Source organism: Chrysemys picta, chromosome 2 (genome assembly GCF_011386835.1).
Source record: "Chrysemys picta bellii isolate R12L10 chromosome 2, ASM1138683v2, whole genome shotgun sequence".
NCBI lineage: Eukaryota > Metazoa > Chordata > Testudines > Emydidae > Chrysemys > Chrysemys picta.
The window spans coordinates 88,153,383-88,181,325 of record NC_088792.1 but is presented as its reverse complement, the minus strand read 5'-3'; the positions used below and the strand labels follow the sequence as shown (position 1 = coordinate 88,181,325).

General features: G+C 41.3%; 1 protein-coding gene across 2 annotated transcripts in view; it reads right to left on the bottom strand.

The window, feature by feature from the left end:
- Nucleotides 1–3,214: 3,214 nt before the first annotated feature.
- The window catches only part of PDCD6IP (programmed cell death 6 interacting protein), a 55,027-nt gene continuing 30,298 nt past the window's right edge, over nucleotides 3,215–27,943 (bottom strand). For both annotated transcript variants that reach the window (XM_005302668.5, XM_005302669.5), the window contains exons 11-18: nucleotides 23,091–23,202; nucleotides 21,959–22,128; nucleotides 20,935–21,183; nucleotides 14,684–14,818; nucleotides 13,407–13,501; nucleotides 7,044–7,179; nucleotides 5,901–6,082; nucleotides 3,215–3,859 (exon numbers count right to left, since the gene is read on the bottom strand). In XM_005302668.5, the coding sequence (XP_005302725.1) occupies nucleotides 3,694–3,859; nucleotides 5,901–6,082; nucleotides 7,044–7,179; nucleotides 13,407–13,501; nucleotides 14,684–14,818; nucleotides 20,935–21,183; nucleotides 21,959–22,128; nucleotides 23,091–23,202 (1,245 nt within the window). In that variant the 3' untranslated portion in view covers nucleotides 3,215–3,693. The remainder of the gene's footprint in view (nucleotides 3,860–5,900; nucleotides 6,083–7,043; nucleotides 7,180–13,406; nucleotides 13,502–14,683; nucleotides 14,819–20,934; nucleotides 21,184–21,958; nucleotides 22,129–23,090; nucleotides 23,203–27,943) is intronic.

Sequence of the window (27,943 nt, the reverse complement as noted above, 5' to 3'; positions counted from 1 at the left end):
TACTGGTCCCAAGACCGATGCCTGAAGAACTCCACTAGTAACCTCCCTACAGACTGTGAGCTCACCTTTCAGCATGATCTATTATCCCCCTCTTGTCCAATTTAACTAATCACTTCCCATGTGGAACAGTATCCGATGCCTTACTGAAATCCAGATAGATAAGAGCTGCTGTGTTTAGTTTGTCTAGAAAAATCACTTATTTTCTCAAAGAAAGATCAGGGTGATCTGGCAAGATTATTTTGTAAAACCATGTTGTATTTTATCCCAATTACTGTTTACCTCTATGTCCTTAATTACTTTCTCTTTCAAAATTTGTTCTAAGATCTTGCATATGATTGAGGTGAAACTAATGGGACTGTAGTTTCCCAGATCACTTTCCCCCCACGTTTCTTAAATATAAATAGTGATACTCCATTTGCAATTTTCCTGTCATAAGGTACGACCGCTGAGTTTAGGGTTTCGTTAAAAATTCTTGCTATTGGGCTTGCCATTTCATGTGCCTTTAAACTCCTAGGATGGAGATTATCCAACGCCTTCCCCGCTAATTTGGTACCATTAAGGTGTTCGAGTTTCCCTTTTACTTCTTATGTGATCGTTTCTACTTTCATATCCTCATTTCTATTGGCTGCTCTGCCATATCCCCAAGCTCCTAATTACTCTTATTAAAAACTGAGTGAGGCAAAGTATTCATTTAGGTGCTAGGCCATGCCTAGATTATCTTATCTCCAAGCCATCGTTAGTACTTCGCGCTCCTACTTCTTCTTTCCTCTTTTTCTTTATATGACTAAAGAACCTTTTACTACTGGTTTTAATTTCTTTTGCAAGGTCCAACTGTGGTTGGCTTTTGGCAGTTCTCACTTTTTCCTTACAATTTCTGACCGCCAAGAAATAGCTTTCCTTCCTGATCCAACCCTTCTACTTTCTCTTAATAACCTATTTGAGATACTTGTTCATTCAGTTTGATATGTAGCCCTTCCCTATGAATTTTCTCCTCTTGCTTGGGATGCAGGTTTCAGATCTTTCTGGATCTTTGACTTAAAAGTAATTCCAATCCTCCTGCAAATTCAGATCCCTGAGTTCTTTAATCCAGGCCACTTCCCTAATTGCCTTAGCTTTGTAAAGTTTGACTTTTTAAAATCAAGGACCCTAGATATTTTCTATCCTTCCATTTAGTTTAAACTTAATTAACTCATGATCACTCAAACTAAGCTTGTCCTCTACAACTAGTTCCTTTATGAGGTCCTCACTACTTACCAATACTAAATCTAAAATGGCACCCCCTTTTGTTGGTTCAGTGCCTATTTGGTGAGGAAATGTCAGCTATTACATCCAGAAATAGCGGGGCCCTACCATTATTAGTAGCATTTGTTCTCTAATCTATATGTGGAAAATTAAAGTCTCCCATAATCACACAATACCCTATAGACCACTTCAATGAAATAAATACTCTCTGTAAATCAGATCCTGGGGTTCTGTAGGCAACCCCAGTAAAACCAATTCCGTTTTATCCATTCCATCACTTCTAACTTTTTTACACTCTACTACCTAGTCATTAATATACACTACTCCCCAACCTTTACTTCTTTCCTGAACAGCTCGTACCCTTCAGTACCTGTACTCTTGTCATGACTACTATTCCACCAGGTTTCCATTATCCCTGTAATATGTGATTTCACTTCTTGCACCACTAATTTTAATTCACCCTTTTTATTATCCAGGCTCCTTGCATTGGTGTGCAGACATCTTAGTGGTTTCTGATTGGCTCTGCAGATTCCTTGATGCAGCATAATGGGAGTGATTGCATGCAATATGCAAACCTTTTTTTTTGGTGGTGTGGGGGGGGGGGGAGACACATGCACATAACAGGGGTGTCCAAACTTAGTTACCATCCGAGCCACATACAACAATCTTCAGAAGTTCAAGAGGCAGGGTGTGCCTGCCAGGGCTTCAGCCCTGTTGCTGCTGAAGTCCCAAGACCACAGGCACTGACTTTTGTTTTTGCCGGTGGATGCTTTCCACCTTCTGGTTTCACTGTGCACCATGTACGTGCTCCTGCGACCTAGCGATGGTTCATTGGTGCTGAGCACCCCCTATTTTTTTCAGTGAGTGCTTGAGCCCCCAAGCACCCACAAAGTCAGCACCTATGCCCAAGACCCCCCCCCCCCTTCCCATTGGGCAGAAGGCAGAGATGATACATAGGGGGGCATGTGGTTCATATCCCCCTCTCCCCAGATTTTTGCCATGGTTTGCTAGTCCTGCTTGGTCATGTGGTGCCGCCAGTCCCCCTCCCTGCATAGGCGCTGCTGGAGCTGGCAAGCTTGGGAGAGGCAACTGCAAACAGTTGAGAGCTAGAGGAAGAGGCACTGCCTCTCCCCATGGAACTAAAGCTATAGCCCCTCCCTACAGCTTCCAGCTTTTAGCTCGGGGTAGAGAATCAGTGTCAAACACTTGGGAATTGCAGGGAGAGGCCACTGAGAGTAAGAGGGAAACATGATTCATGCTGTTGCAGTGGGATGAACATTTAAATTGTGTCCTCCTACTCGCAGCAGGCATCAGTCATCTCTGGCATTGCATTGATGACAAGCTTCCATAGGGAACTGTTTAGCCTTTTTCTTTGCTGAGGGACCTCAAAATGTAAATGGTGGAGTCTTTCTTAAATATGGAAGATGCAGTCTACAGTAGTCATCAGATCCCTATTTTAAGCCTGGAGTAGATGAGCCAGAAAATGTTGACTATCTTGTTTTGAGAAGTTGAGTTTGATCAGCTCATCTTTGGTCCTATGCCCATGCCCCTAACCTTGAATAGGTGAATGCAGTGAGCAGCTAGCTCTCCCGACTTTCTGGAGGTTTGGGAGATGGGGAAGGGTGGCAGGAGGGAAGTGAGGAGGCCATGAAGTGGCAAAAACTTTTAGATACTTTTTGAACTGAACAACTATTTTTAGTGTGTCCTAACTCAAATCCCTTGCCAATTTCACTTCAAATTTGGTAGACAAATTCTACCAGACTTATTCTAACCAATGCTGAGCTAGTTGTTCCTTGGTTTGCAGATTTGCAGGTGGAATAAATGGAAACTCAGTTGCAATCTTAACTATGGAACAGCTGCTTCTGTTTCCTAGACTAGCAGAAGTCAAAGGACAAATCCACAATAACAGTCACACAAAACATCTTTTTTATGGTAATGAGAATAGCAAATGTTAAAAAAATGTAAACTATTCTTACATCATTTATTTTTTATTTACTTATGATTTACAAGGCCTTGATTAGACAAAATAGTAACTAAACTCAAACAAAAAGAGATACAAACCAACAGAATATAGAAGGAAACCCTATGTAGTTCTGTAAAATATATCACACCCAGTGCACGCACTGTTCAAATATCCCCATTACTATTGAAATGGAAGATTTTTGTAAAGAAACATTTTGGTTTAGTTTAAGTGCAGTTACACTTTTCATACAGTTGAATTATGCTGTAATTTAATTCTGATCACATCGTGCCTAGTGTTTGGACTGCAGCAGCAGCAAATCTCTCAAGAGGTTTAGTGCAATCAGAAACTGGAATACAGCTTTGAGTATTTAACAGACAGGAGCTATAAACTGCATTCAGTAGAGTATGATACATTAATTGGAGCTAAAGTTTTAGTATGCTTATTGCAAGTTTCTCATTTTTAACAAGCAGAACTTCTTTGCAGACACGTTACTGCTGTGGGTAATAAGGCTGTTGAGGGTAAGGGTATCCAGGTTGTTGAGGTCCTGGGTATGGTGCTTGTCCAGGATTTTGATACATTTGTGGTGCATATGGCAGATTATACTGGCCATAGGTGTAAGGATTGTAGCCCATTGGCATTGGCATCTGGCAATACCTGTGGAAAACAACATCCATTAATTGCAAAAATTACAAGTTAAATACTGAGGCAGCAATAGGATTCAGCGTTAGAGAGAAAGCTAAAAAGGCAAGAAACCCACAGGAGACAGTTTCAACTTGTTTCCCGCTTTATAGCATTTACTACTGCACATAACCTTTATGAAGCAGGTATTAAATGCAACACAATACCTTGAAGTGAAATTCAGCTAAAGGAAAAAAACAGCAGCTTTTCATAACTAGAAAGACCATGACCCTGCTCTAAACCAATTCTCCTCCCCCCCCCCCAACCCCTTAAAAACAATGTTGAATGTAATTGTATTTATTTAGTATTTTCAGACCATTCCAACTCACTGGTTAAGATAAGGTCTGCCTGGACAGCACTGTGTTCAATCAGGGGCCGTACTCACTGCAACAACAAAGTGACTAATAGGAAGAGTGTCTGCCTCAGAAAGGGAGATATCCCATTCGCTCTACCGGCTACAACAAGGTGGAAGAGAGAGGAGTGGGAAAAGTCCACAGGGAGATAAGCAGGCGTTAGCAGGAGCTGCAGCTGACAGATGACTCCTAATTCTGGGCATGCTCCTAGGCAGCAGGAAAAGAAGTCTCATCTCGTGAGGTCATCCAGATGTTTGTACAGGATTCCCTTACTAGCCTCTTCTTCCCAGTATCGCCTCTAGTTGCTACTTAATTCTCCATTCTTCCTTTCACATGTGTGTCTGAGGCAGTTAGAGGATATACAGGATATACACAGCAGCAGGTATCAGAGGAAAAAGGGAGACAAGAGGTCATATATGTACTGCTGGTGGTGACCACAGGAAGAATAAGGGGTTCTCAGGTGATGAAGACTCCTTCCCTTTGCTTTCCTGGCAGCTTTGCAGAGTGCCAGAGCAAGCTATCAAAGGCTCCCTCCTGCCCTTGCTAGAGTCTTCACAGTTCTCCCCAACAAGACTCAGTCCCCACCCTGAGAGATGTCACATGCTGTCTTTAACAAGGATCACAAAGAGAGATTCTTCCTGGCAGTTGACCCAGAACTGCTAGTGCTGCACTCTTAAGGCAGCCCCCGTGTCAACCAAGAAGCCAAGATAGAATCTGAAAAAGCTAAATACAATTGCAAAATTAAAATAGGCTCTTAAAAAAAGGGGGGGGGATTTTAAGAGTGTAGGGTGTTGCCAATTATATAAGTGTGCTGTCACTAAGAGAGTGGCAATACCAATTCTTTAGTTCTTACACAAAATGCACTACTTGCCAGAGCTAAATGAAGAGCTGATTTCTACTTCACGAATCTTCCCTCAGCATGTAGCAATATAAAACTCACTACAATGGTAGGTACATACATACATAGCTCTTACATCACCAAGACAGAATTGAAGGCTATAAGCTACATTTATCCATCCTGCACTCAAATCAAGTAAGGGTATTTCAGGAGGTTCCCACAGTCTAGCTACTAGTCTCAAAGAGAGAAGGGACATAAGATATAAAAATGAATACCCAATACTAGTTCTAGAACAAGAAGCCAATATTGCAAACAGAAGAGAGGTCCGTAAAATTCTATTTATAATGCTTCTTCACATAAGACAATTAAAGACAAAGCCCTTTTACAAGAGCATCTCAAACTCTTCCCCTCCTGCCTACCCATCCTTCCCCAAAAAAGTGCACTAATCATGTCTAAAGCAGTATCCTGGACCATCATGAGTCCTCACGTTTGCAACTACATTACATTGCTCTAGCAATCATTATATGTTTTAGCTGTCTTTAATATGATGTAAGAACTAGAGGCAAGGAGAGCCAGCACTTTGTGACTAGTCAGTTAAGCAAGGACCCCTATAGCAGTCCACAGACCAGTTTAAGAATTGCTGTCCTACACTAACATGTATCTCAACTGTAGACATGACAAATCAAAGAAACATCAGATCTTAACACAGAAGACAAAACCCCAGTGTCCACTTATTTAAATTCAATTCACATTTAACAAAATAATCTAATTTACTGCACCAAAAAATGATTATCTATGAACTACTTAAGCATTCTTATAAGTTTACCCTGGGTATCCTGGATAGGTTGGGTAAGGTGGTCCCTGTGCCTGTGATGGTGCAGTGCTAGCCGCAGATGAACCAGGTAGAGGAGCTGGAGAAGCAGTAGCTCCAGTGGCTGTCGATACAGGAGTATTTGCTGTAGAAATCACTGGTGGTGGAGGGCGTGCTGGTGGTTGTGGTTTACTAGACTAAAAAGAAAAGAAAAAAAAAAGTCAATTAGACCAAGTTTTTCAAGGCAAGCACCTAGTTCAATTCTATAAAGGTATTTTTGGTTTTACACAATGTTATACATTTATAAGCTGTATAATTGCTTAATTCAAACTTTCTAGAAAGTTATGAGACAAATGAAAGATGATAAAATGGAAATTGAAACAAAGTTAACTATAAACCTTATTAATTGCAACCACTGTGACAACTGCAACCACTGAATGCTTTCCCACCCCCCCAACCCTCTTGATTTGGCAATAGATGTTAAAATAGAATACAGTAGAACCTCAGAGTTACAGACACCTCGAGAATGGAAGTTGTCAGTAACTCTGAAATGTTCATAACTCTGCACAGTTCAGGCTCCAGATCCAGCAGTTGACACTCCAGGCCAGGTTTCAACAGCAGCTGAGCTCCCTAGTCAGGTCTGAATGAGTTTGCCAGCTTGCCCCCCTCCCAGCCTGCAGAGGTGTGTTGTGTGTGTAAAAACAGCATGTCTCCCTCCCAGCCGGAGGGTGGGGGTGGGGGGTAAAAATAGTGTGTCCCCCTCCTGACAGGCTGTGTGTGAGAGAAAGCAGTGCAGACCTCAGAGCTGCTCCTGCTCTGCTGGCTGGCTCTGGCTGCCTTGGGCTGTCAGCCCCAGCGTCTTGCTGTAAGTGGGGGCCCCATGCATGAGGGAACAGGGAGACCGCATGTGCCTACCTTTAGATGCAATTCAGGTACAGTACAGTATTTGCTATTTTTTTCCCCTGCCTGATTGGTTATTTCCGGTTTCATTTTATGTCCAGTTGACTGGGCAGTAACTCTGGTGTTTGTATCTTTAAGGTTTTACTGTACCCCAATACATTAAAGAGGCTGATCTGCTAAAAGTTATTATAATCAAATACTGTTACAAAGCATGGCCCATCTGTTATCAACTTGTATACAACACAAGCCTTTACTTACCACCATGGTTCTGGGTGCTGGAGTTGGAGTAGTTGATGCAGCAGGTTTACTTCCTCCGGCTGCTGCGGTTTGGTATGCAGGCTGTGAAGGAATAGAGGGAGCACTGGGTTCTCTAGCAATGCTTTGTTGTAAGTCTCTATTAAAAAGAGTAAAAGTATGGTTTAGATTTTAGATGGATTTTATATTTCTGTTCACTAACAACCTGAGGCAAGACAAGTCAGGATCTGGCTGTGCCAATCTTATTTTAAAGTGTAACACTGAATATTGGACCCACTTTTGACTGGAGAATGATCTCACCTTGTTCAGTCCTTCCTCCAGCCTATCCTTTTAACAATTTGCACAGCTATTTCCTATTTGGGCTCCAAATCCACCCAGAATATAGCTTATGAAGTGAGCCAAGCTTTAGGAAAAAAATATACTCCCAGAAAAATCAGGACCGTTTCAGCAACTTTGAGTGTCTCTGAAGGTATGTCTACAGCATATCTCCTAGCCCAGGCAACAGACTCGAGCTACCTTGGCTCAAGGTAGCACATTAAAAACAGCAGTGTGGATGTTACAGCAGCGGCTAAGGCTCCGGCTAGTCACTCAAGCTCAGACACCACCACTCCCCACCATCCTCCGTCCAAGCTTGGGTAGCTAGCCCACAAAGTCCAAACTGCTATTTTTAAACACACTAGTTCAAGCCAAGCTAGTGAGAATCTCTCTACTAGTGTAGACGTACTCTTAGGTTACAAAAGGTACTGCTACAGGACATACTGATAAAAAAAATCTTAAGCTCTTTACTCTGCAAAGTGATTGTGTTTCACATACAGAGGACAAATAATTTCACATTACATACATTTTTATTTAATTTAGAGCAAGACCGACCATGTTTCAGGGTAGGATGGAAACGTTAGTCTCCTAGATATTCCAGTGGATATGATCTTCTGGACTAAAATGAACAGTCTAAGGGCTTGTCTACACTGGCAATTTACAGTGCTGCAACTTTCTAACTCAGGGGTGTGAAAAAACATCCCCCTGAGCGCAGCAAGTTTCAGCGCTGTAAAGCACCAGTGTAGACAGTACACCAGCACTGGTAGCTACACTCCTTCCGGAGGTGGTTTTTTTAAGAGCACTGGGAGAGCTCTCTCCCAGCGCTCTGCCGTGACCACACAAGCCACGTTTGCCAGTATAGACTAGCCCTAAGAAAACTGGGGCAGAGGAAAAACATTTGAATATGCAAACTGCCAGAAACCTGCAGCTCTCAGAACACTTGTTCTCAGGTTCTTCAGCATGCAATCTCTATGTATCTTATAAGATGCTTGCTTAATAAAGTTTAACTAAAGAAATAGAGAGTTCAGATAGTATAAGATACTAAAAGTAACACCAAACAACTACCCTTTTCTTATGATATTACAGTTCCATGGGAATTCCAAGCCAGAAGTTTGGAGATTTAAGTCAGACATTCTGAGAAATGTAGCGTATTCAAAGATATTGGGATAAAGTTAAATATTTGAGATTTGGCCAATTCTACTGAGACTCTCTGGGAACCATTTAACATTTAAGAGAAGTCTATTTCACATAAAAGTATGATAAATTAGATAAAATCAGAAAGTGTCGCAGCTAGAAATTTATATATGGCATTTTGAAATAGAAAACTGAAAGATAAAAATGTATCACTCTCTCCAATCTCGCTAATAATAAACTAGAGTTTCATATTATGACAAATATGAAGGTCAACTCAGAAGAGGGAGACAAAACTGGACAACTATTGGTCTGGCTGGTTAAGCGAGAAAGAAAATTGTCATTGCAGTTAAGGGAATGAGAGATCTCTTATGAACGAGAGATCGATACTGTCTTGGTGGGTTTTTATAAAAAAAGGTTATATGAACAGCCAAACTCAATTTGCTGCAGACAGTGGAACTACTATTTATTAAATACCACATCCCAAAAGTGTCACAAACAAAATGCAACATCTTAGGTGAAGGGATTTCTAGGAGCGATCCAACTAATTAGCATGTCTTCTCTAAAGTTAAGCCCTGAGTATCTGCAGCTTAACTTTATGCTTTAAAAAAAAAAAAAAAAAAAAAACCACACACTTAGGATACTTTAGCCAGCTTAAAACAATTTAAAGTCTAAAAACAAGCCTTTCAAACTACAAAGCTCTTACAACAATGCTAGAAGTAAAATCCATTTTAATGTTCCTCCTATACCTTGATTAACATTAAAAAGCTGTCATATTATGGCTCCAAAGGTTCCAATGCCAAACAAGAAGCTACCTGGGGGATGGGAGGTGTTTTACTGACTAATGTTTTACTAGGGTTTTAGATTTTGCATAATGCAGAAGAGTTTTTAGTAGAGATGTACTACAAATATCCTGAAGAGTCTGTCTGAGCATCTTACCCTGTCCTACAACAACTTTCTGGTGGCGATCAATTCTTAGTACAAGCAGTAACAGTGCTAGTGACACTAACCAACTACTGACAGATGATAATATTTTGTTTGCACTAATTTTATAGCTTTAACCCTATACACTGAGAAAGTGAGACGGTCAGGCTTAAAAGTGAATTTGGGAATCCTCACCTCAAATATACCACAATGGAGAAACTTTAGGTTTCTCTTTGTTGGCCCGATGATGTGGCAGGCCAGCGAACAACACTATTAAATGTTAAAATTACTTTACAAGCACAATTTCCATATAAAGCACTTCTAAAAAAAAGGATAGGACAGGATTTGGGGATTAAGTGTCAACAGGACAGCTGTACTGATTAAAGAAACATTCCCCAAGTAGTTGCAGTAACAAGCAGCCTTCATCAATGCTTTGATGAATAAAATGATCTGGTTAGAAAGACTGAACATATGTAGCTTTGATAAGCTTTCTTCTTAAGCAAGAAAAAGGCCAAGTGGTTGACCCTCAAAAGGCATATTACTGTACTAACCTTATCCATGTACATATCACTGTTGCAGCATGATACTGTTACCCTACATGTGAAGGCTGAAAAGCTGTGCTATTGCCAACTGTTTGTAGTGTGCTTGACTAATCTACATGACAACATAACTGTCACACAAGATCAAACGGCAGTCCCCTCTGGTACTCAGGCCTCAAGCACTTGACAATGCTGGCTTATTCACCGGAAGGTGTAAGAATCAGTTAGGGATTCTGTGATTTTTATGAGACCTCTAAAACTTCCTCAAAATTCCATTAAATTCAGACCCAGGGGGCAGGGGCACACCTTAGTTTCTGCCCTGGATCCCAGTCAGCCTAATGCTGGCCCTAGTTGTTGCTTAGCCAATAAGGTTTTTGTAACTGAGCAGTCAATCATGAGGAGCACATGCGGGAGCTTTAGTTGCGTGAGAGAAAAAATGGCAACGCCAAAGTACACTGAGGAGCAAAATGGCAAATACAACTGCTAAGCAGAGAAACAGTAAAATACCCAAATGGAAAAAAAATCTCATGAAAGTGGCGGATTGATGTTTTGTACAGCATGTAACACTCCTGTAGATTACACAGGAAAAGCAAGCTGTGACAAACATACAGAAAGTGCTTTGCATAAATGTAAGGCACAAGGCCTTGAATCGGGTCTGGCCAAGAAAGCTAAACTATACAAAATGCTGAGTGACCTGTTTACTGTAAAGACCGAAGAACAGATGTATCATAGGACAGATGTTTACAGAGGCTTTCTGCACTGCTAACATTCTACTACATGTCTTAGCAGAGTTGTCTATCTGGAAAGCTCCATGTAGAACATCGATGTTATACGTACCTTGGATCATCTCCAAAAACATACTTGCCAAAGCTTTTTGAAAGACATGTAAATGACCTGAAAGAACTGCTGAATCAATGTTTTGGAATTGGTCTCATAGCAGGTGAAACTACTGATGTTGAAGGGTGCTACATAGCAAATATCCCTGTTTGTCTTTTGCAGACACTTCAAGCAGACAAGGGGAAGGTAGTCTGGAATTGAAGTCTTTGCTAATAGTGTGTGTATATGTTTGAAGACTGTTAACTTTAAAATTGAGTCACGCAGTGGTGGAAACAGTTCAGAAATATGGAATTTTTTGAAAAAGTCACTGCTTTTGTTACTGACAATGCTGCATATATGAAGAAAACCTGGGAGCAGAGTCTCAAAGCACTTTTTCTAAATGCAGTGCACATAACATGCACGGCACATCTTCTCAACTTAGTGGGCAAAACCTGGAGAAAAACAACATTTGGAAAAGTAAATGAAATTGTTATTGCCATAAAAAGTGAATTTACTGCTTGCCCTGCCCACAAAACACGGTTCAGTCAATCATTGCAGCAAAAGGAAGTGCCTGCAATTCCACCTTCACTGGTAAACATACAGTGAAACAGCTGGTTTGAAGCCACCTGCAGGATTATGTGGATTTTTTTTGAGGAGTGGGAGTGAAGCTGTAATTCATCTGTTGAAGGTGTGGTCACTCAGTAAATCAATGGAAATAAAAGCAGATATTGCAGCATTAGAACTGTTTGCACCAAGAATAATGGCAACTCTCACTGCTTATGAAAAACCAGAAATCAGATCACGTAAGGTGGCAAATGACTTGGCTGATCTTGCAGTTGCAAAGTCCTTCAGTGACACTACTGACAATCTGTTAGCTAAGAAAGCCTACATGACTGGTTCTGAATGGTTTTGTCAACCAGCTGCCAGCTTTTTAAAGCCTGCTGAGTGTTTGATCCCCATCAGCCCACACTTCTTGACCTTGCATCACTAAATGTATTTGGTTCTATTCCCATGTTTGAAGATGAGTTGGCAAAAGCAGAGTTTTGTAGCTACTGCAGTGCAGTTTCTGAAATGAAGTGCCCTGACATTGTAAAATTTTGGTGCAACTTAAGATCGCATTCCAAGTCCAGCCATAATAGCTCTGAGAAGTTTGTCGGTGCCCGATAACACTGCGGACTGCTAAAGATAATTTTTGTCTTACAAAGGTATCTTGCAAGATGACGGACACCCAAAGATGACAACCTGGCAAAATACAACAAGCTGTTTCAGAAACGTGGAAAGCTCTAACTGTTAGTAAATGACCATTTTACACTAACAATCTTGTCAGTAGTCAAAGTTATATAAGGTTTAACAGGCAATTTAAAAGCTTCTGTATTGGTGTAGTGAAAACTGCATTACTGTGTGTACATTTGTTTATGGCCTGCATCCTGTCCATGATTTTTAATAAAAATACCCATGACAAAATCTTAGCCTTATGTTAGATCACCACAATTAATTAGACTGAATGGGCAGCATTAGGTTTAGGTTACTGGGCACACAGGGGGCAGGATGATTTCCTGATGCCAGCTGATGATCACCTTATGACCTGAAACATTCAGCTTGAATTCGTCCCTTCAGAAGCATAGCAGAAATAAAAAGATCCAGAGAAAGGTGAGAAAAAACCACTAAAGGCAACAGAGAGGTTGTGGAAGAAGCAGCATTCTGAAAGTGAACAGACTTAGTTTGAGTATATGGAAAAGCAATATATCAAGTGACTAGTACAGAGAAGTCCAATTGGGTTATCATAGAACAAAGGTCACTTGAAGTTAAAAGGCAACAAGACAGTTTTCTGAGAGGCTGGTCCAAGATCGTGGCATGAGCTCCCTCATCACCTTTTACCCCAAGCAGAAGGGGCATTTCTTTGACCTTGCCTTCTCTGACATAAATACATAGCAACATGCATATCTGTCTAAACAAGACACTCCATTGCACATGCTTCTCACCCTGGGGAGAGGATGAGAGCACAAAAATGACAGAAAGGTAGTCAACGTTTAATGCGCTACTGGAATATGCACAGACACTATGATAATGAGGATGGTAAAAAAAAAAATCTATACAAAAGTAGAGTACGAAATCGATTATAGGAAATACTTTTTCATTTTACCAAGTACCACTTGAATTCCCTACTACAGGATACATTGAGGAAAATTGTTTAGTACAAGTGAACTCCAAATATCTGTCAGAGGACATCCAAAGTATTAGAACAACTGTAATTTCTGACAAACAAATGAATTCTGGGGCAATGATCTTCAGCTTTAAATGGTATTTATCTGAAAAATTTTAAAAGGGTAGATACTAGTATGAATAAGGCTAAATTATGCAGACACTAGCTAGGATAAAAATGATAAACAGCATCTTGTGAAGAGATTTCTGGAAGTTTAATAATTTGTTCAACTGCTCCCTTTACCACTGTTTTGATAATCCTTTCAAATAATTTTAATGTGTTAGAAGGGCACAATTTATTCTTATGAGAGCTGTACTTTATCCAGAGAGCTATCCTTCCTCCTCTCAGTTAAGTACCATAGTAAGCACAACCATTGTACTTGTTATGACTAATATATATTATTTTAGTTAGCGCTTAAACAAAATACTAGATTCTTACTTTAGAAGTTCATCTCTTTCAGTCTTACGGGCAAAAACGATGTCACTGCATTTGTTTTGGAATTTCAGCAAGATTTCTGTCAATTCATTGTAAAACTATCAAAGAAAAAGTGAACATATTGCAATGAATACAGTCTTAAGATCCACATAAGCATAATTCACACCCCATTTAAAAAAACAAGCTAATGTTTAACTCAACATTATACATGTTTTTATAAATTGACTCAGTTATGAAGAGACATTTCATGGCCCAAAACTTCTGATTCTAGTAAAAACAACACAGAGATACATTTGCTCTTTGTTTGAAAAGTACTAGATCAGTGGTTCTCAAAACTACTTGAGAACCACTGCACTCCCTGCCTCAAGACCCCTATGCCCAGCGCCCACCCCGAGACCCCTCCACAGAATGGGGCCAGGAGCGGACCCGGCTGCGCTGGGCGGGGCATGGCAGCCAGGACATGGGCTGCGCCAGGGGCCCCAGACCCCGTTGCACCAGCGGGGCAGCCTGGCAGCCCAGACCCCAGCCACGCAGACCCTGCAGCCTTTAGCACACAGCTGGGCCACAACTGTATACTAATTGGGCCGCATGTTAAGAACCGCTGCACTAGATTAATCAACTAGTCTCAGCAACTGCAAATATATTATAAATGGAAGACAAATTTGTTTCAGCTCAAACAGAGATCAGAATATTTAAACAGGAGATACTAGTTTAGTCTGATTTTTAAATTTTATTATTACATAACACTAGTAGTCAGTACTATAGTGTTAGTGTTGATCTCTTGCTGATAAACAAGCAAGACAAATTGTCCAGAGACAACTTTCCAGTATCAAGAGTCATCAAAAATAAAGACAATTAAGTATGGCCTTCCTGATCTCTCTCCAGACCACACAAACAGCAATGCATACAAATACAAGTTTTATGAAGTTACCGGATATCATTGTAGATGGAGGGGGAAAATGCCTCAAATACTACAGCTGGTCTACACAGTCTTGCACTGAATTAACTAAATCTAACTAAAAAAATTTAATTCACACCTTTTGTTATTCTGGGGTGGGTGGGTGGGTGTGTGTGTGCCTTGAGTCTTTATACAAACATGACAAAAAAAAGTTTTAAACCTGCAGCAATTCAGAGTTATACAGATACACATTTTAGAGAAAAAGGAGTAAAAACAGTAAGTCAAAGAAAGGAATGCATTGACATAACTGCAGTTTGCTGTTGCTTACATACAGTTTTGCATGTACACAGCAATGTACCCTGTCTCCCTACGTTTACTATACCTTTGTGCCTTCTTGTAAATTGGCTACGAGTTCCACAAAGTTGTCATTTGCTACAGCTAAATTCTTCAGAACTTCTTCTCTTAAATTAGATTCACTGTTTGATTGTTTCATCTTTGAAAATTCCTGATGTGCATTCTGCAAAAAAAGAACAAACGAACAGTTTTGGTCCCAAGGGATGTCTAAAATTCCTGAAATTTAAAATCCAAGACATTCAAACAAACAGCAATATCTCCAAGGATTAAGGCAATTACGTGTAGTGTATTTAAGTGACTTTTGCATTTAAAATATTGGATGTAAACATGAATGATGTATTGTCATTCAGAAACAGTTTCCTCCTCCTGGAAGTAAGGAACATCTCAAATAACCCCTGCAGAGGCAGAAGGTGTAACCTAGTAAACGTTTCTACAAACAATAATTTCATGTTTAAACAGTTATTCAGAAACTTCTGGACACTTACTCAACATCTATTGCATCATTATTTTGTACTCGTACAGAAACATTTTTGAAGTAGTAAATAAAGACCAACAATATGATTTTATCTTTTCAAATTCAAGCTTCTCTTTCTTGAGAAATAACTAAAAAACTGTCATTAGAATGCTCTAACCACTCTGAGTATTTACTAGTTGCACACCAGAAGAGAGATTTCAACAAGCATGAAAAAGTTAAGCTTGTGACCAAGTGAAATGCTATGGAATTCTGAAGATCAAACATCCCACACATCTTCCATATGCAAAGTACGAGAGGGCACATAAAAGGAAATAATTACAAGGATGCTTGGCAGGACCTGCATTAGGTACAGAAATGAGAGTTTCCCAGCTTTATATCTCAATAATCTAGAGAGTTTCCCTTTTTTTCTTTAATAGGTTCCTATCTCCAAGTACAGGTTTCAGACAAAAGAGCAAAAAACTCCAACAATTTCCCTCCCCCGCTCCTCACCCAAGACTGACCATCGCCCAGTCACCAAGCACCCAATTCCTTGTTAAAGGCAGGGGCTGTAGCATTGCTCTAATACCAGAAGGAATCAAAGGAACAGAAGAGAGCAGACAGGCAACTGTAAACTGTTAGGCAGAGACTGTGGACCCTTGTTCCAAGACTCCCACCAGCTGGCTTTTAGGAAAAGAATGTTTGTATCCTTCCTAAAAACTGTAGCTCTACAATGAGCTTTTCCAGTTTGTAGTAATGACCTGCGATACTGGCCACTGACAGGGCCTAAGCTCCACCAATCAGAATGGAAAGAGTTTGAATGCTCATTTCCCCAGCATTTTTTGCCTGTGATTTCCTGCTACATTTTTCTGTAATAAGGTAACTGATTTATACACTAAACAGTGAAACTGGAAATTGCATTATCTACAAAGGAAGTAGAGACTCCTATGTATGAGCCTACATGTCTCAATTTAATTGACAGCATTTCAACTGCCTGTAAATCTGAAGGACACGTGATGCAACTAAACAGCATGCACTTCTTGTGGCCTGATTTTTAAATGGTATTCATCTAGAAAGGCCTACAGAAGGGTATGTCTTTGAAGCAGAGATCTCGAAACCCTTGTTTTTCAAACAGGAAAGAAAAAACAAAAAACCCCAAAACTAAATGCCACAGTAGGATTTGAAGGTACTGTAACTGGTTTTCCAGATGTGAGGGAACATCAGCTGTCTGAGAGGCTGACCCAAGTCTTAGATGCTTTCACAACCCAAGTCTTCAAAAGAAGTTACAGAACAGCTTAAACCCATGTCCAGATGAAGAAGTTACTTACCTGTAATGAAGGTTCTTTGAGATGTGTGGTCCCTCTCTTTATTCTGCTAAGAGTTATACATGCACACCATGCTCCCAGAGTCAGAGAATTTGAAAGTAGTGTCCATTGGGTCTGAGCATATGCCGATTCATCTCATGCCTCCGTCCAGGCGATAAAGCGTGGGACAGAGTAACCGCGTCTCCAGTTTTCTCCACCATGAATCTGACAGATCCGAAGGAGTATGGGACATGGAATACAGACAGAGACCACACATCTCGAAGAGCCTAGTTACAGTATGTAACCTCCTCTGAGTGATGGTCCCTACTGAATTCGACTTGGGGTGATTGACAAGCAGTACGTAAGTTGGAGGAGGATGAGGATAGAAGAGTCATAAGGAGAACCGCCATGCCAAAGGAGGCATTTGCTATTGAGTCCTGCACCAAGGCATAGTGTGTGGCAAAGGTGTGTACAGAATTCCACATGACTGCTCTACATATGTCTATAAGAGGCACATAGAAGGGATGCCATGGTCATAGCTTGAGCTCTAGTGGAGGGAACCTATACTCCTCTGAGGGCAAGTAGGCTCAACAGCTGAGTTTAATAGAGCCAGAAATCCATTTGAAAGTTCTCTGGGTGGAAGTCTCTCTGCTACTGCAACAAACAGTCCAGGGTGCTACCTGGAATATGGTATAAATGGGGCCCGCTAACCATAAAACCCTGTAAATCATTCACTCTACAAGCTGAAGTGATAGCTCCTACAAACGCTGTTTTTGTGGAAAGATGATACACTGAGCATGATGACAGATTCAAAATGAGGGTCCATTAAGGACATCAGCACCGCATTCAAATCCCATGTAGGAAAGGATTCTTCAAATTGGTGGAAACAAATGAATTAATCCCTTCAGAAATTTGGAAATGATTGGGGGGTGGGGAGGTGACAAGAACCCGAGAGTGGCAGAGATAGTGCCAACTGACAGATCCAAATATTGTAGGGACAATAAATAATCCAGAATAGACAGAATAACTCCACCAGCTGAGTATGTCTGATTAGCCCCTAGTGAGATGGGTTTCCTTCTACCCCTTTGCCAGTCCCATAGCTGGATCAAAAGCTCCTGATGATTCAGATTAGCCAGATAATTTCCTTGTTGTGAGCTGTAGAGATTTCAGCTCCAGGTGTAGCACTAGGCCTTGGTTTTGTGAAATTCAAACCCAGATGTCCAGGAGGACTGAAAGCAGACAAGGTTGTCAAGATTAAAAAAAACGGATACTGATCGCACCTGTGTGGGTGTATCACCTGGACCTTGTCTTGACATATCTTCCTAAAGACTTTGGGACTTAAGTGTGTGTGTGTTGGGAAGCATATAGCAGCTTCTAACCCCCACCAGATCAGAAATACATCTGGAGAGCCCAGATTGACTCTTCATAAGGAATGAAACACAGGACGCTTCTTAATCACTTCAGTGGCAAATAGATCTATCATAGGAACCCCCCAATCCCAAAATACTTAATCACCGAGTCCATTTGTCCAGACTCATGGTTAAGAAAGGCCCTCCTGCTTAGGCGACCCTCTAAATTGTTCTGGCAGATAAAGGCCATTAGGATGATCAGTGGAAGAACGTGTCAAATCCAAAAAATATTTACTTCCTGAAATAAGTGGGGGGGGGGGGGGAATGCTCTGCAAACAAGACAAACAGCTCTGAGCTCTAACATTTACATGCAATTGAGACACTGCCAGAGACCATGAATTTGAATGCTGTTGAAATGAGCACTCTGTCCTTGCTTGCATGTGTCTATTACAAGAGTCCTTGAGGGGGAGGTAGCTGAAACAGGACTCCAATACCCAGAACATGATCTGTCCACAAACGTAGAAATGCCAGCACCCTTGGAGGGACTTCTATTGATAAGTCTAAGCTGCACCTGGTTGAGTGGCAAATCAGTCTTAACCATCCCTGAAGAGGACAGAGGTGCCACCTTGCATATGGAGTCATGAAAGTACAAGTTGCCATGTGAGCCAGCATGCTTAGGCAGACTTTCACTGAGGTCTTTGGCTGTGTACAGAAGTTTGAAATACGAGTCACCATGCACAGCCTGTCCTGTAGATTGAGATGGGGTAAAAAGGACTTCTAGCTGATTAGGAGACCTAGATGGACAGAGAAGTGAACACCACTGTGAACCTCTGACAACTTGCTGAGAAGAGTGACCTCAAAAATCCATCAATTGTCAAGATAGGGGTATGTGTGAAAGTCTTGCCTCTCAGGTAGTAGCAACTCTCCTGAGACAATTGGTAACCACGCTTGAGGTGGTTGAGATCAAAAGGTCAAACTCTGAATTGGTAATGATGTCCACTGCGCACACTGACCTCATTCCTCTTCATGAACCCTTTTGACAACACCCTGATGCAGACAGAGACAGACCCTCTCCTTCAGCAGCTGCAATCAAGATGGTGCCTCCAGAGCACTGCAGCTGAGGGTTCTATTCCCAATACTTCCTCATTCCAAAAAGGAGAACAGAGGTTGGGATCCTATACTGGACTTCAGACCTCTCAATATATTCATCCATTGGATGAAGTTTCAGATGTTTATCCTTTCCATCATTAATTTCATCCCTAGAGCCTATGAACTCGTTCACAATTCTCATTACAGGACATTTATTTCCATGGTGCAATCCACACAAATTCTGGATGTGACTATTTCTTTTTAAACCCCCATAGCGGAACTTGGTGTTTTCAGTTTGCTTTTTTAGAAGTTGCCAAGATCAATGCAGGGCTCTGTTACATATCTTTAGGATATTGGCACTGATTGGCACAGCCCAGTGGTCTTATGAAACTAGATGTAAAATGTCAAATAATTTGCAAGCCCTTTTTGAATAATTTCAAGAAGCATCTCCACCATTTGTTTAAGAAAATCCTGAAATGCCTTAAAAGTCAACTATTGTGCAAAGAGTAGATGGAATAATTGCTTCATATATAAATGAAAGCCAAGACAATGGACCCAAGGATGACAGAAAGGAAGACTAAGCCAATTTCCAAGAATGAAGTGTCTTAGAGACAGAAGACCTGCTACTTCCCAGAACAGCATTTCTGGTAGGCAGGGCACTGGTAGACATCAGTTTGGAAACAGGTTGTTTCCAGTGAGGAACTTTAGAGTCCAACATTCCTCATTGACTTCTTTATCAAGGATACTTTTAAAAACAGGCAGCATGAGCTCACAGTGTACATTTAGAGAAAGATTTACAAACTGAACATTTGCTTGCAATATGCGACTACCCTAAACAAAAGACATTTAGTATGTCCATCACTTGCAGACAAAGGTGATTTGAAAGTGCGGCATATTTTAAAGCCCAGAGATCAAGACTCAGACATAACGTATACCTTGGTACCAAGTGGAGAGTCAGAAAACAGGACGGATTTTTTTAAATCAACAGGCACAAATAAAATAGTGCAGAGAAATATATGGACACTATGTAGCTCTGTCTCACTGTCATGGGCAGTAAGAAGAACCTGAGGGGCAGCTGGGGCTGCTCTGCCCTTTATGACTTGGGAGTGGAGGTGCAAGGACATACAGAGCATATGCGCTGAGTCAATGGACACTGCTGGCTAAAATATTCTAAACACCCCACCCCACCTCCTCCCCGAGGTATATCTACCAATGTGGACAAATGCTTGAAGAATGTAGTTTCTACATGGGATGTAGTCAAGAAAACCACGGTCATGGGCTCTTGAGAGACACGTTTCCTTCTGCCCAAATTTATGAGCAAAGCACCACTTGCTTTTTGATGTATGAAACTAGGACGGTTTGTCAGAGTGAATTACAATTTGAAAGTTATGAACTCTAATTTGCATATGGCTGATGCAACTTTATACACTGGTGGGCTTCAAGACTCTGATGATGAAGTGTCTAACTATAAGTGACATGAGAGGCAGAACAGTCTTGTTACAGTAGAAAGAACAGGAGTACTTGTGGCACCTTAGAGACTAACAAATTTATTAGCGCATAAGCTTTCGTGGACTACAGCCCACTTCTTCGGATGCATATAGAGTGGAATCCGAAGTGCATCCGAAGAAGTGGGCTGTAGTCCACAAAAGCTTATGCGCTAATAAATTTGTTAGTCTCTAAGGTGCCACAAGTACTCCTGTTCTTTTTGCGGATACAGACTAACACGGCTGCTACTCTGAAACTTGTTACAGCAGGCTTCTTCCTTTAAGGAGCTATTACAATGCTGCTGAACTGGAGCAAGGGAAGGCCTTGAAGAGTTCGTACTGGAGAACTCTGGCACAGGCTGCTAGAAAATGAACACCTATATTTTTCCCCATTCTCATTGGGAACTATTTATCTGTCAAGGATCACTTGGATCAGCTATTATTTCAGCATAGTGGGAGTTCTGAGCAGGAAAGAGTAAAGACTAAAAGGCTAAGTAAGGTATCTGCAGTCCTGCTATCTGAGTAGGCCCCATGGGTCTGGGAAAGTACTGCCAAGTTTATAAAAAAGTCACATGGAGAAACCTACTGTTAATGTTTTATACCTGAATGTTTTTGAGAAGTTCATCCTGCTTTTTCAGGGTCTCTTGCACCTTGTGTGTTAAACTTCCATATATCCGGTCCAATTCAGTGACAGAGATGGCTTCCTCATTTATAGCACCATCCTGTGCAAGTGCAGTCAGAAATTTGCTGGTCATGTCAAAATTTACAGATTTTAGGTCATTCTCAAGTTGTTCTCTCTCCTTCTTCACCTCATCCAGGCTAGCTAGTAGAGATCTTAAGACACTAACAACCTACGAAAAAATTAAGTAAGTCAATATTTGAACTTAGTTTGAAGACTTTAAAGACTTAACGCCACCACTGCAACATTAAATATCAAAGTACTAGGAAGGATTTTTAAGGATCCATGAAATAGCCGCAAACTTTTGACATGCTGTCAAACATACTGCATTCAAACTGCTCCACAGTAGGCAACTAATCATACTGACAGTTTAAATATGGCTACTCTGGAAATAGAATTAATCCAATTGCTTAATACTTTAGGTAGGGGCTCTCAAATGTTTCCATACCATCGTCATCTTAACATCCTGTGGATCACCTCTGTCAACCAGATCAATTTTGGAACCTTTTATTTTAGGTAAATGAACAGAAGAGCGAGCAAAATAAAAATGAGATCCGCAGGTTACTAGAAGATAATTTCTGTAGTCCTTTTTGGGAGCAAAACTTCACTTGATTTTAGTACCAGCTGTTTCACTCCCTTTTATACTCTAGAGAGGAATTAGTTTGGGAAGGAAGTAGGTCAGTTCTAGCACTCCCTTTTCCTAACCCTTAAGGGGAACCCCAAATACTGTAAAATAGTGCAGTTTCATATACCGTGCCAGTGTTATCCTGTGCAAGACAACTCATTCTAAATGTTGTCCAGTAATTGCCCATTTAATTTCATATAGATCCATTGTTTTTTTTTCCTTTAAGAAACTCTAGACAAATTAAGTAACTTGTCTCAATGCATTGCCATTCAGCGTAGCCACTAAGCGTAGCCACTAATAGGCAACCTTCATCTTGCCTTACCTCACTTCCCTGCATGGTTTTTGCTGGATTGGCAGAAGGAATGGCTGCATTCAATTCTGGCTCTGGTTTACACAGAAGTGAAATTGTATCCCGATGAGTTTGATAGCGCTCTTTAACATGTCCATCTGCCTGTATAGCTTTATCCAAAATATTACTGACATTGGCTCCCTCTGGCAATAAAACAAAGGTAATATTTAGACTACTACAAAGCCGTGATTTAATCCAAGTCTTATACTACAGCAACATTTGTACCTTTCAGCAATTCGTTATAAGTTTTCAAACACAAGAACATTCAAAGAGAAGTCCTGTTCACGCAATGAAGGTTTAAAATGTCTAAATTAAAATCCCTATTTGTTGATTATTCAAGGAATTAAGAAAGTACATTAAAAAATTCTGTGGTGTGAATTGCACATCAAATTTTAAAGCTTGCATGTCAGTTCAAAATAATACAAATCAGAAGTCAAAGAACATGGTGGTGGGTGGTAAGTGCAGTGTAAGGAACAGCTGTTTAAAAATTGGATTTTTACAGACAAAATTCCTTCAGAAAAGGGCAACAAGTGACTTTTTCTAATCCATCCAAAACTTAATGAAAAACAGCATACAGTTCTTAAAACCTGAAACATGAAGTCCATTATACCCTAAAGTACAGACTATTTAAGTGTCACAATAAGCCAGATATTTTGTTATAGGATCAACCTCTTTTCACACCGCTAGTGGGATCTGGCTGTACAACTAGTATATACAAATGATAATTAATGGAGCCTTGTGTGGATACAAAATCTGTATCTGAATCTGATCCACAATCCGCAAAAATGGTCCACGGATATAAAGTGAATACCCGCAGATTTGCAGGGCTCTATGAATTAACTTTGTGCAGCGGGGGGGGGGGGGGGGGGAGGAATTGATCCTCTGATGGCACAGAACCACCAAAGAGACTCCTATGGCAATACCCCCAATCTTGGTTCTAGTGGCATAATGAGAGTACAGACAGATCTTTCTTCAACTGAATTGATCTTGTTCAAACTAATACCAGATGACTCAAAGCTACTTTAATTTACGTTACATTTAAATTTAAGAATGGCCTTTCATGCAGCAGTCCCCAGGCTCAGAGAAGTGAAAAGGTGAGATTTACCTGCCCTCAAAGGTTTGTAGAGTTCACTGGATGGTGTTCTTTGCCAACGCTCTTTGAATTTTGCTCTTAGATCATTGTCTGTGGCTTCCTCTTCACTCAATAATCTTAGTGACTTAAAGAATTAAAAAACAAATAGTGTTACATGCAATGTAAGTTTTCCTTACTATGAAATGGCTTTACAACTATAAATTGTAAAGACAAATTTTAGAACATAGTAATAAAGCTGGAAAAAAAGACTTACTAAACCTAACGGTCCATCAGTTCTTACAGTGAATAAAAGCCCAAAGAGAATAAAAACCCTGTGCAGTTACTGTGGTTCTTCAAGATGTATCCCCCTCTGGGTGCTCTACTCAAGATGTACTTCCGCTCCATGTACCTCAGATCAGAGATTTTAGGTAGCAGTGTCTATTCAGCCTAAACATACACCCCCGCAGCTTCGTGGCCTATATGGAGCTGCGCAGGCAAACTGCCCTTGGTTCCTTTGCTACTATGGAGCTCATTGAAGAGCTCTGAAGCAGAGGGGAAAAGGATGGGCAGTGGAGTACCCATCTCGAATAACTACAGTTACTGCACAGAGTGAGTAACCTTTTCTTCTTCGAGTAGTGTCCCTATGGGTGCTCCACTCTAGGTGACTATGGAGCAGTACCCTCTGTGGAGGGGTGGGGCTTTGGAGTCGAGTCTAGGATTGAAGATAGAATAGTAGAGCCAAATACGGCATCAGAGGCTGAGTGACTGCACAGTATTCAGCAAATGTATGAATGAATGTACAACTTGCAGCTCTACATATTTCTGTGATGGGAACATTCTTAAGAACAGCTATTGAAGTAGAGAGGGATCTTGTGGAGTGAGTTAATACTCTAAAGGTTGAAGATCCTAAGACGGATAGCAAAAAGTAATGCAACCAGATATCCATCTAAAGTGTCTTTGCTTGGAACTTGGAGATCCTTTAGTTCCATCCGCAATGGAGAGAAATCTGGGAGATTTCCTAAAGAGTTTAATCCTGTCTAAGTAAAAGGCTGATGCCTTCCTGACAGAGTGTATGTAATGTCACATCTCCTTTATACTGGTGTGGCTTAGGGAAAAAAACTGGAAGGTGAACAGTTGATTTATGTGGAAGGCCAAAGATCCCTTTGTCAGGAACTTGGGATGCGGTTGCAGTGAGACCTTATTCTGTTGCGGGGGGGGGGGGGGGGTGATGCCATGAGAGCTCCATCTCACCCACTCTTCAGAAGTCACGGCTACTAGAAACGCATTTTTCATAAAGAGGTGTAAAAGTGAGCAGGTGACCATAAGTTCAAAGGAAGGCCTCATAAGACAGAGTACGAAGTTAGGTCCCATTCCACTATAGGGCATCTGATTCGGGGGAAGAGATTGTCCAGTCCCTTGAGAAACCTTGTTGAAGAATAAGCGAAGACTGAAAAAAAATACCATATGTTGGAAGGTCATAACAGCTGCCAAATGCTCTTTTTCAGAGCTTAAAGATAATCCTATCACTTTTAACTCTAAAATGTAAATTATTACAAAACAATAATGGAAAGAACGCAGTTGAAACACCAGTGTTTGAATATAATCCGCTTTTGGTATACATGTCATGTGTAGATTGTTTCCTGTTATGTAGCAGCACTCTCTTTACACCCTCAGAACAGTTTGTTTCTAACCCTGCAACCCATCCATAAACCATGACTTGAGCTGAAGAACTGTGATACTGATTTGATTGGCATCCTGAGAGAGGAGATGGGGGACAGTCTAGAGAGTGATCAGTTGACAAATAACAAGCTGAGCGAGGTAAGGAAAACACTTGTGTGTCTTGGTGAGTAAACAGTTCTGAGCCTCCCTTGGAGGCAGTGCATGTGAAGTTTTGCATGATTTATTACCAAGGTGCCAGTTGCTATTTGTCCCAATAATTGAAGACAATTTCTGGCCAATGTTTGAGGGCTAACTTGGACTATAGTGACTAAATTGGGTAGGGTTATGAACCTGCATGAAGGGAGCAATGCTTCAGCCATTACTGTATCGAAGTCAACTCCTATGAACTCCAGACTTTGTACTAGAGTTAAGGTGGACTTTCGGATGTTTAATTGTAGTCTCGGTCTGAGAAAGAGATATATGCCCTCTGAATGGCAACTGAAGCTTTGTCAAAGGACCATCCTTTGAGCAAGCAATTGTCAAGGTATGGGAAAAAGAGAGTTCCTTGTTTGTGAAGATGAGCCACAACCACAGAAAGAACTTTGGAGAACACTTTGGGTGCAGAGGAGAGACTGAATGGGAGCATCATGTATTTAAAGTGCTCTTGACCCAGAGTGAAGTGTAGGAACCTTCTGTGGGAGGGGTGGATTGCTATATGGAAGTAAACATCTTGAAGGTCAAGGGCTGAGAGCCAGTCCCCCTCAGTCCACTGCTGCAAGAGTTACCATTTTGAACCTCTGAATCTTTATAAATCTGTTGAGTAACCTTAGATCTTGAATAGTTCTCCAACTACCAGTCTTTTTTGGAACCAGGAAGTACCTGGAGTAAAATCCCCTACCTCTGTTGGACGGGAATTGGTTCTTTGGCACCCATATTCAGCAGAGTTGAATTCCTGTTGCAAAAGGTCCTCGTGAGAGGGCTCCCCCGAAGAGTGATGGGAAAGAAGGGAGGTAAGGTGAATGGAGTATCCTGTTGAAATGATCTCCAACACCCACTTATCCATAGTGATATGTTCCCAGTTCTGACAGAAATGAGAAAGGCGGTCTCTCCAAAGCAAGGGAGACACAGATTGTTGCAGCAGATAAGAATGGGGATGGTAACTCAGTACCTCACCTAACCCATCCAAATTGGTGTTTCGAAGTTGTGGGTTGTGAGGTCAATGTTTGACAAGTAGCTGGTCTCGTCTTCTGGATCGTTGTCGTTTACACTGGGGTTTGTAATGTCTCTGGGAGGCAGGAAATTGGGTGGGATGAGACCTCTGTGCAGTCTGGGACTCAATTAAATTTTTTTATGCAAGGGTGTAAATTCCCAAAGAGCACGAGGTGGCTCTAGAGTCAAAGTATGCAGGGATTCATCCATTTTTTCTGCAAACAACTTTGAACCATCAAAAGAAAGATCCTCAACTGCATGACTTTCCTTAAAAAACCCGAGAGCTGAAGCCAGAAGGCCCTCCTTGTGACTACTGCTGTGGAGATAGAACGAGCAGCTCTACCCGTGGAGTCCAAAGAGGCATGCAGAGATGTTCTTGCGAGCACAATTGGCCTGCAGCAATGATCACCTGAATTACTCCATCTGCCTGTTGGAAGATGCTCAATAAAGGTATTCAACTTTGAATAGTTAGTATGGCTGTATTTCACCATGAGGGCTTGATAATTGACAATTCTAAGTTGTTAGATTGCCTATGAGCATGACTTATGTCCAAAAAAAAAATCAAGATGCTTTAAAATCTTTGTCATATGAAATCGATGTAATGTGGTGCTGTCTGCCATGTTCGTGCACAACATCAACCAGAAGGGAGTTGGGGGATGGATGCAAAAATAAAAATTCAGAGTCCTTGGAGGGGATGTAATATTTTGTGTCTGTCTCTTACAGGTCCCCCCTCACTTGGTAGAGGTGGAGCAGTCAGAGATAGATGGAGACTCTGTCAGAACCAGGCAAATCTCCAGGGAGCAAGAAATGGTCAGTACCGAGAACTCATCAGAAGAGATTCAGGCTTTTCTGTTACTGCTAAGTCCAAGGAAATGAAAACTGTTGCATATTGAAACAGTGAGTGGTACTGATGAGGCGAGGCGAGTAGAGGTAATGGTGGCATAAGGCACCTACGGTACCGAATGACCAGTAGGTGTCAGTTCGGTCTCTTGCAGAACCGAAGTGCTGGGTACTGAGGTCCTAGTAGACTCTGTCGGTACAGATTTAGAAGAGCTGGTCTTTGCTCTGCTGCTCTGACTTGATAGTACTGATCTTCAAGAGCCAGAACCCTTATCCCTTAGGTTTGCTGATGGTCATGGTACTTGAGGAACCTGCAGACTCATGGGTACTGAGTTGGATATTGGTAGGTGCCGAAACAGGTGTTTGAATTGGATACCGTCTTTGAGGTAGATTCTCTACCATACGACTGGAAGATTGCTTTCTAGGGTCTTTTTGAGAGGATTCCGGAGACTTCCTCTTTGATGCTCAGGGGGAGTGCTGCATCAAGGTCAAAGCAGATGACCTGTTCTCAGACCGTTCTACAGGCGGGGCTGCTGGCCGGAGTCAGAAGCCGGTCGGCGCAAACCCTTCATCATAAGAAGATGTAGTTTAAGTTCCCAGTTCTTTCTTGCCCTCAACTTTAATTTCAGGCAGAAATTACACTTTGTGGGGAAGTGCAACTCCATAAGGCAGCGGACACACTAGGAGTATCCATCATTGACCAGGATAGCCTCTTGGCACGAAAGGCAAATTTTAAACCTGGGAAGACCCTCCCAGGATTTCAGTTCCCCTGAGGGGAAGAAACACAGAAAAATAGGGGGAGGGACAATGGTCCTGGTCCTGGTCCTTATGCTAAAAAAGTGTAAGTAAAAAAAATTAAGATTTTTTTTTTTTAAACTATAAGAATTACTATAGCTAAGTAACAAAGGAAACTAAGAGCTCATGCTTTAAGAATCAGGAAAAATACAGTTGAGGTATGCTCAACTTGGACTCTGAGGCTCTGTCTCAGGCTGAGGCAGCTGAGAAGGAATGAGGGTGGTTCGCCCTCGGAGCTCTATATATCCTTGGTGCAGGGCATGAGGCTCCAGGGCACGCATGTGCAGGGTTGAACAGACACGACTACCTAAAATCTCTGATCTGAGGCACACTGGGTGCAAGAGCACCTAGAATGGAGCACTCAGAGACGCTACTTGAAGTAG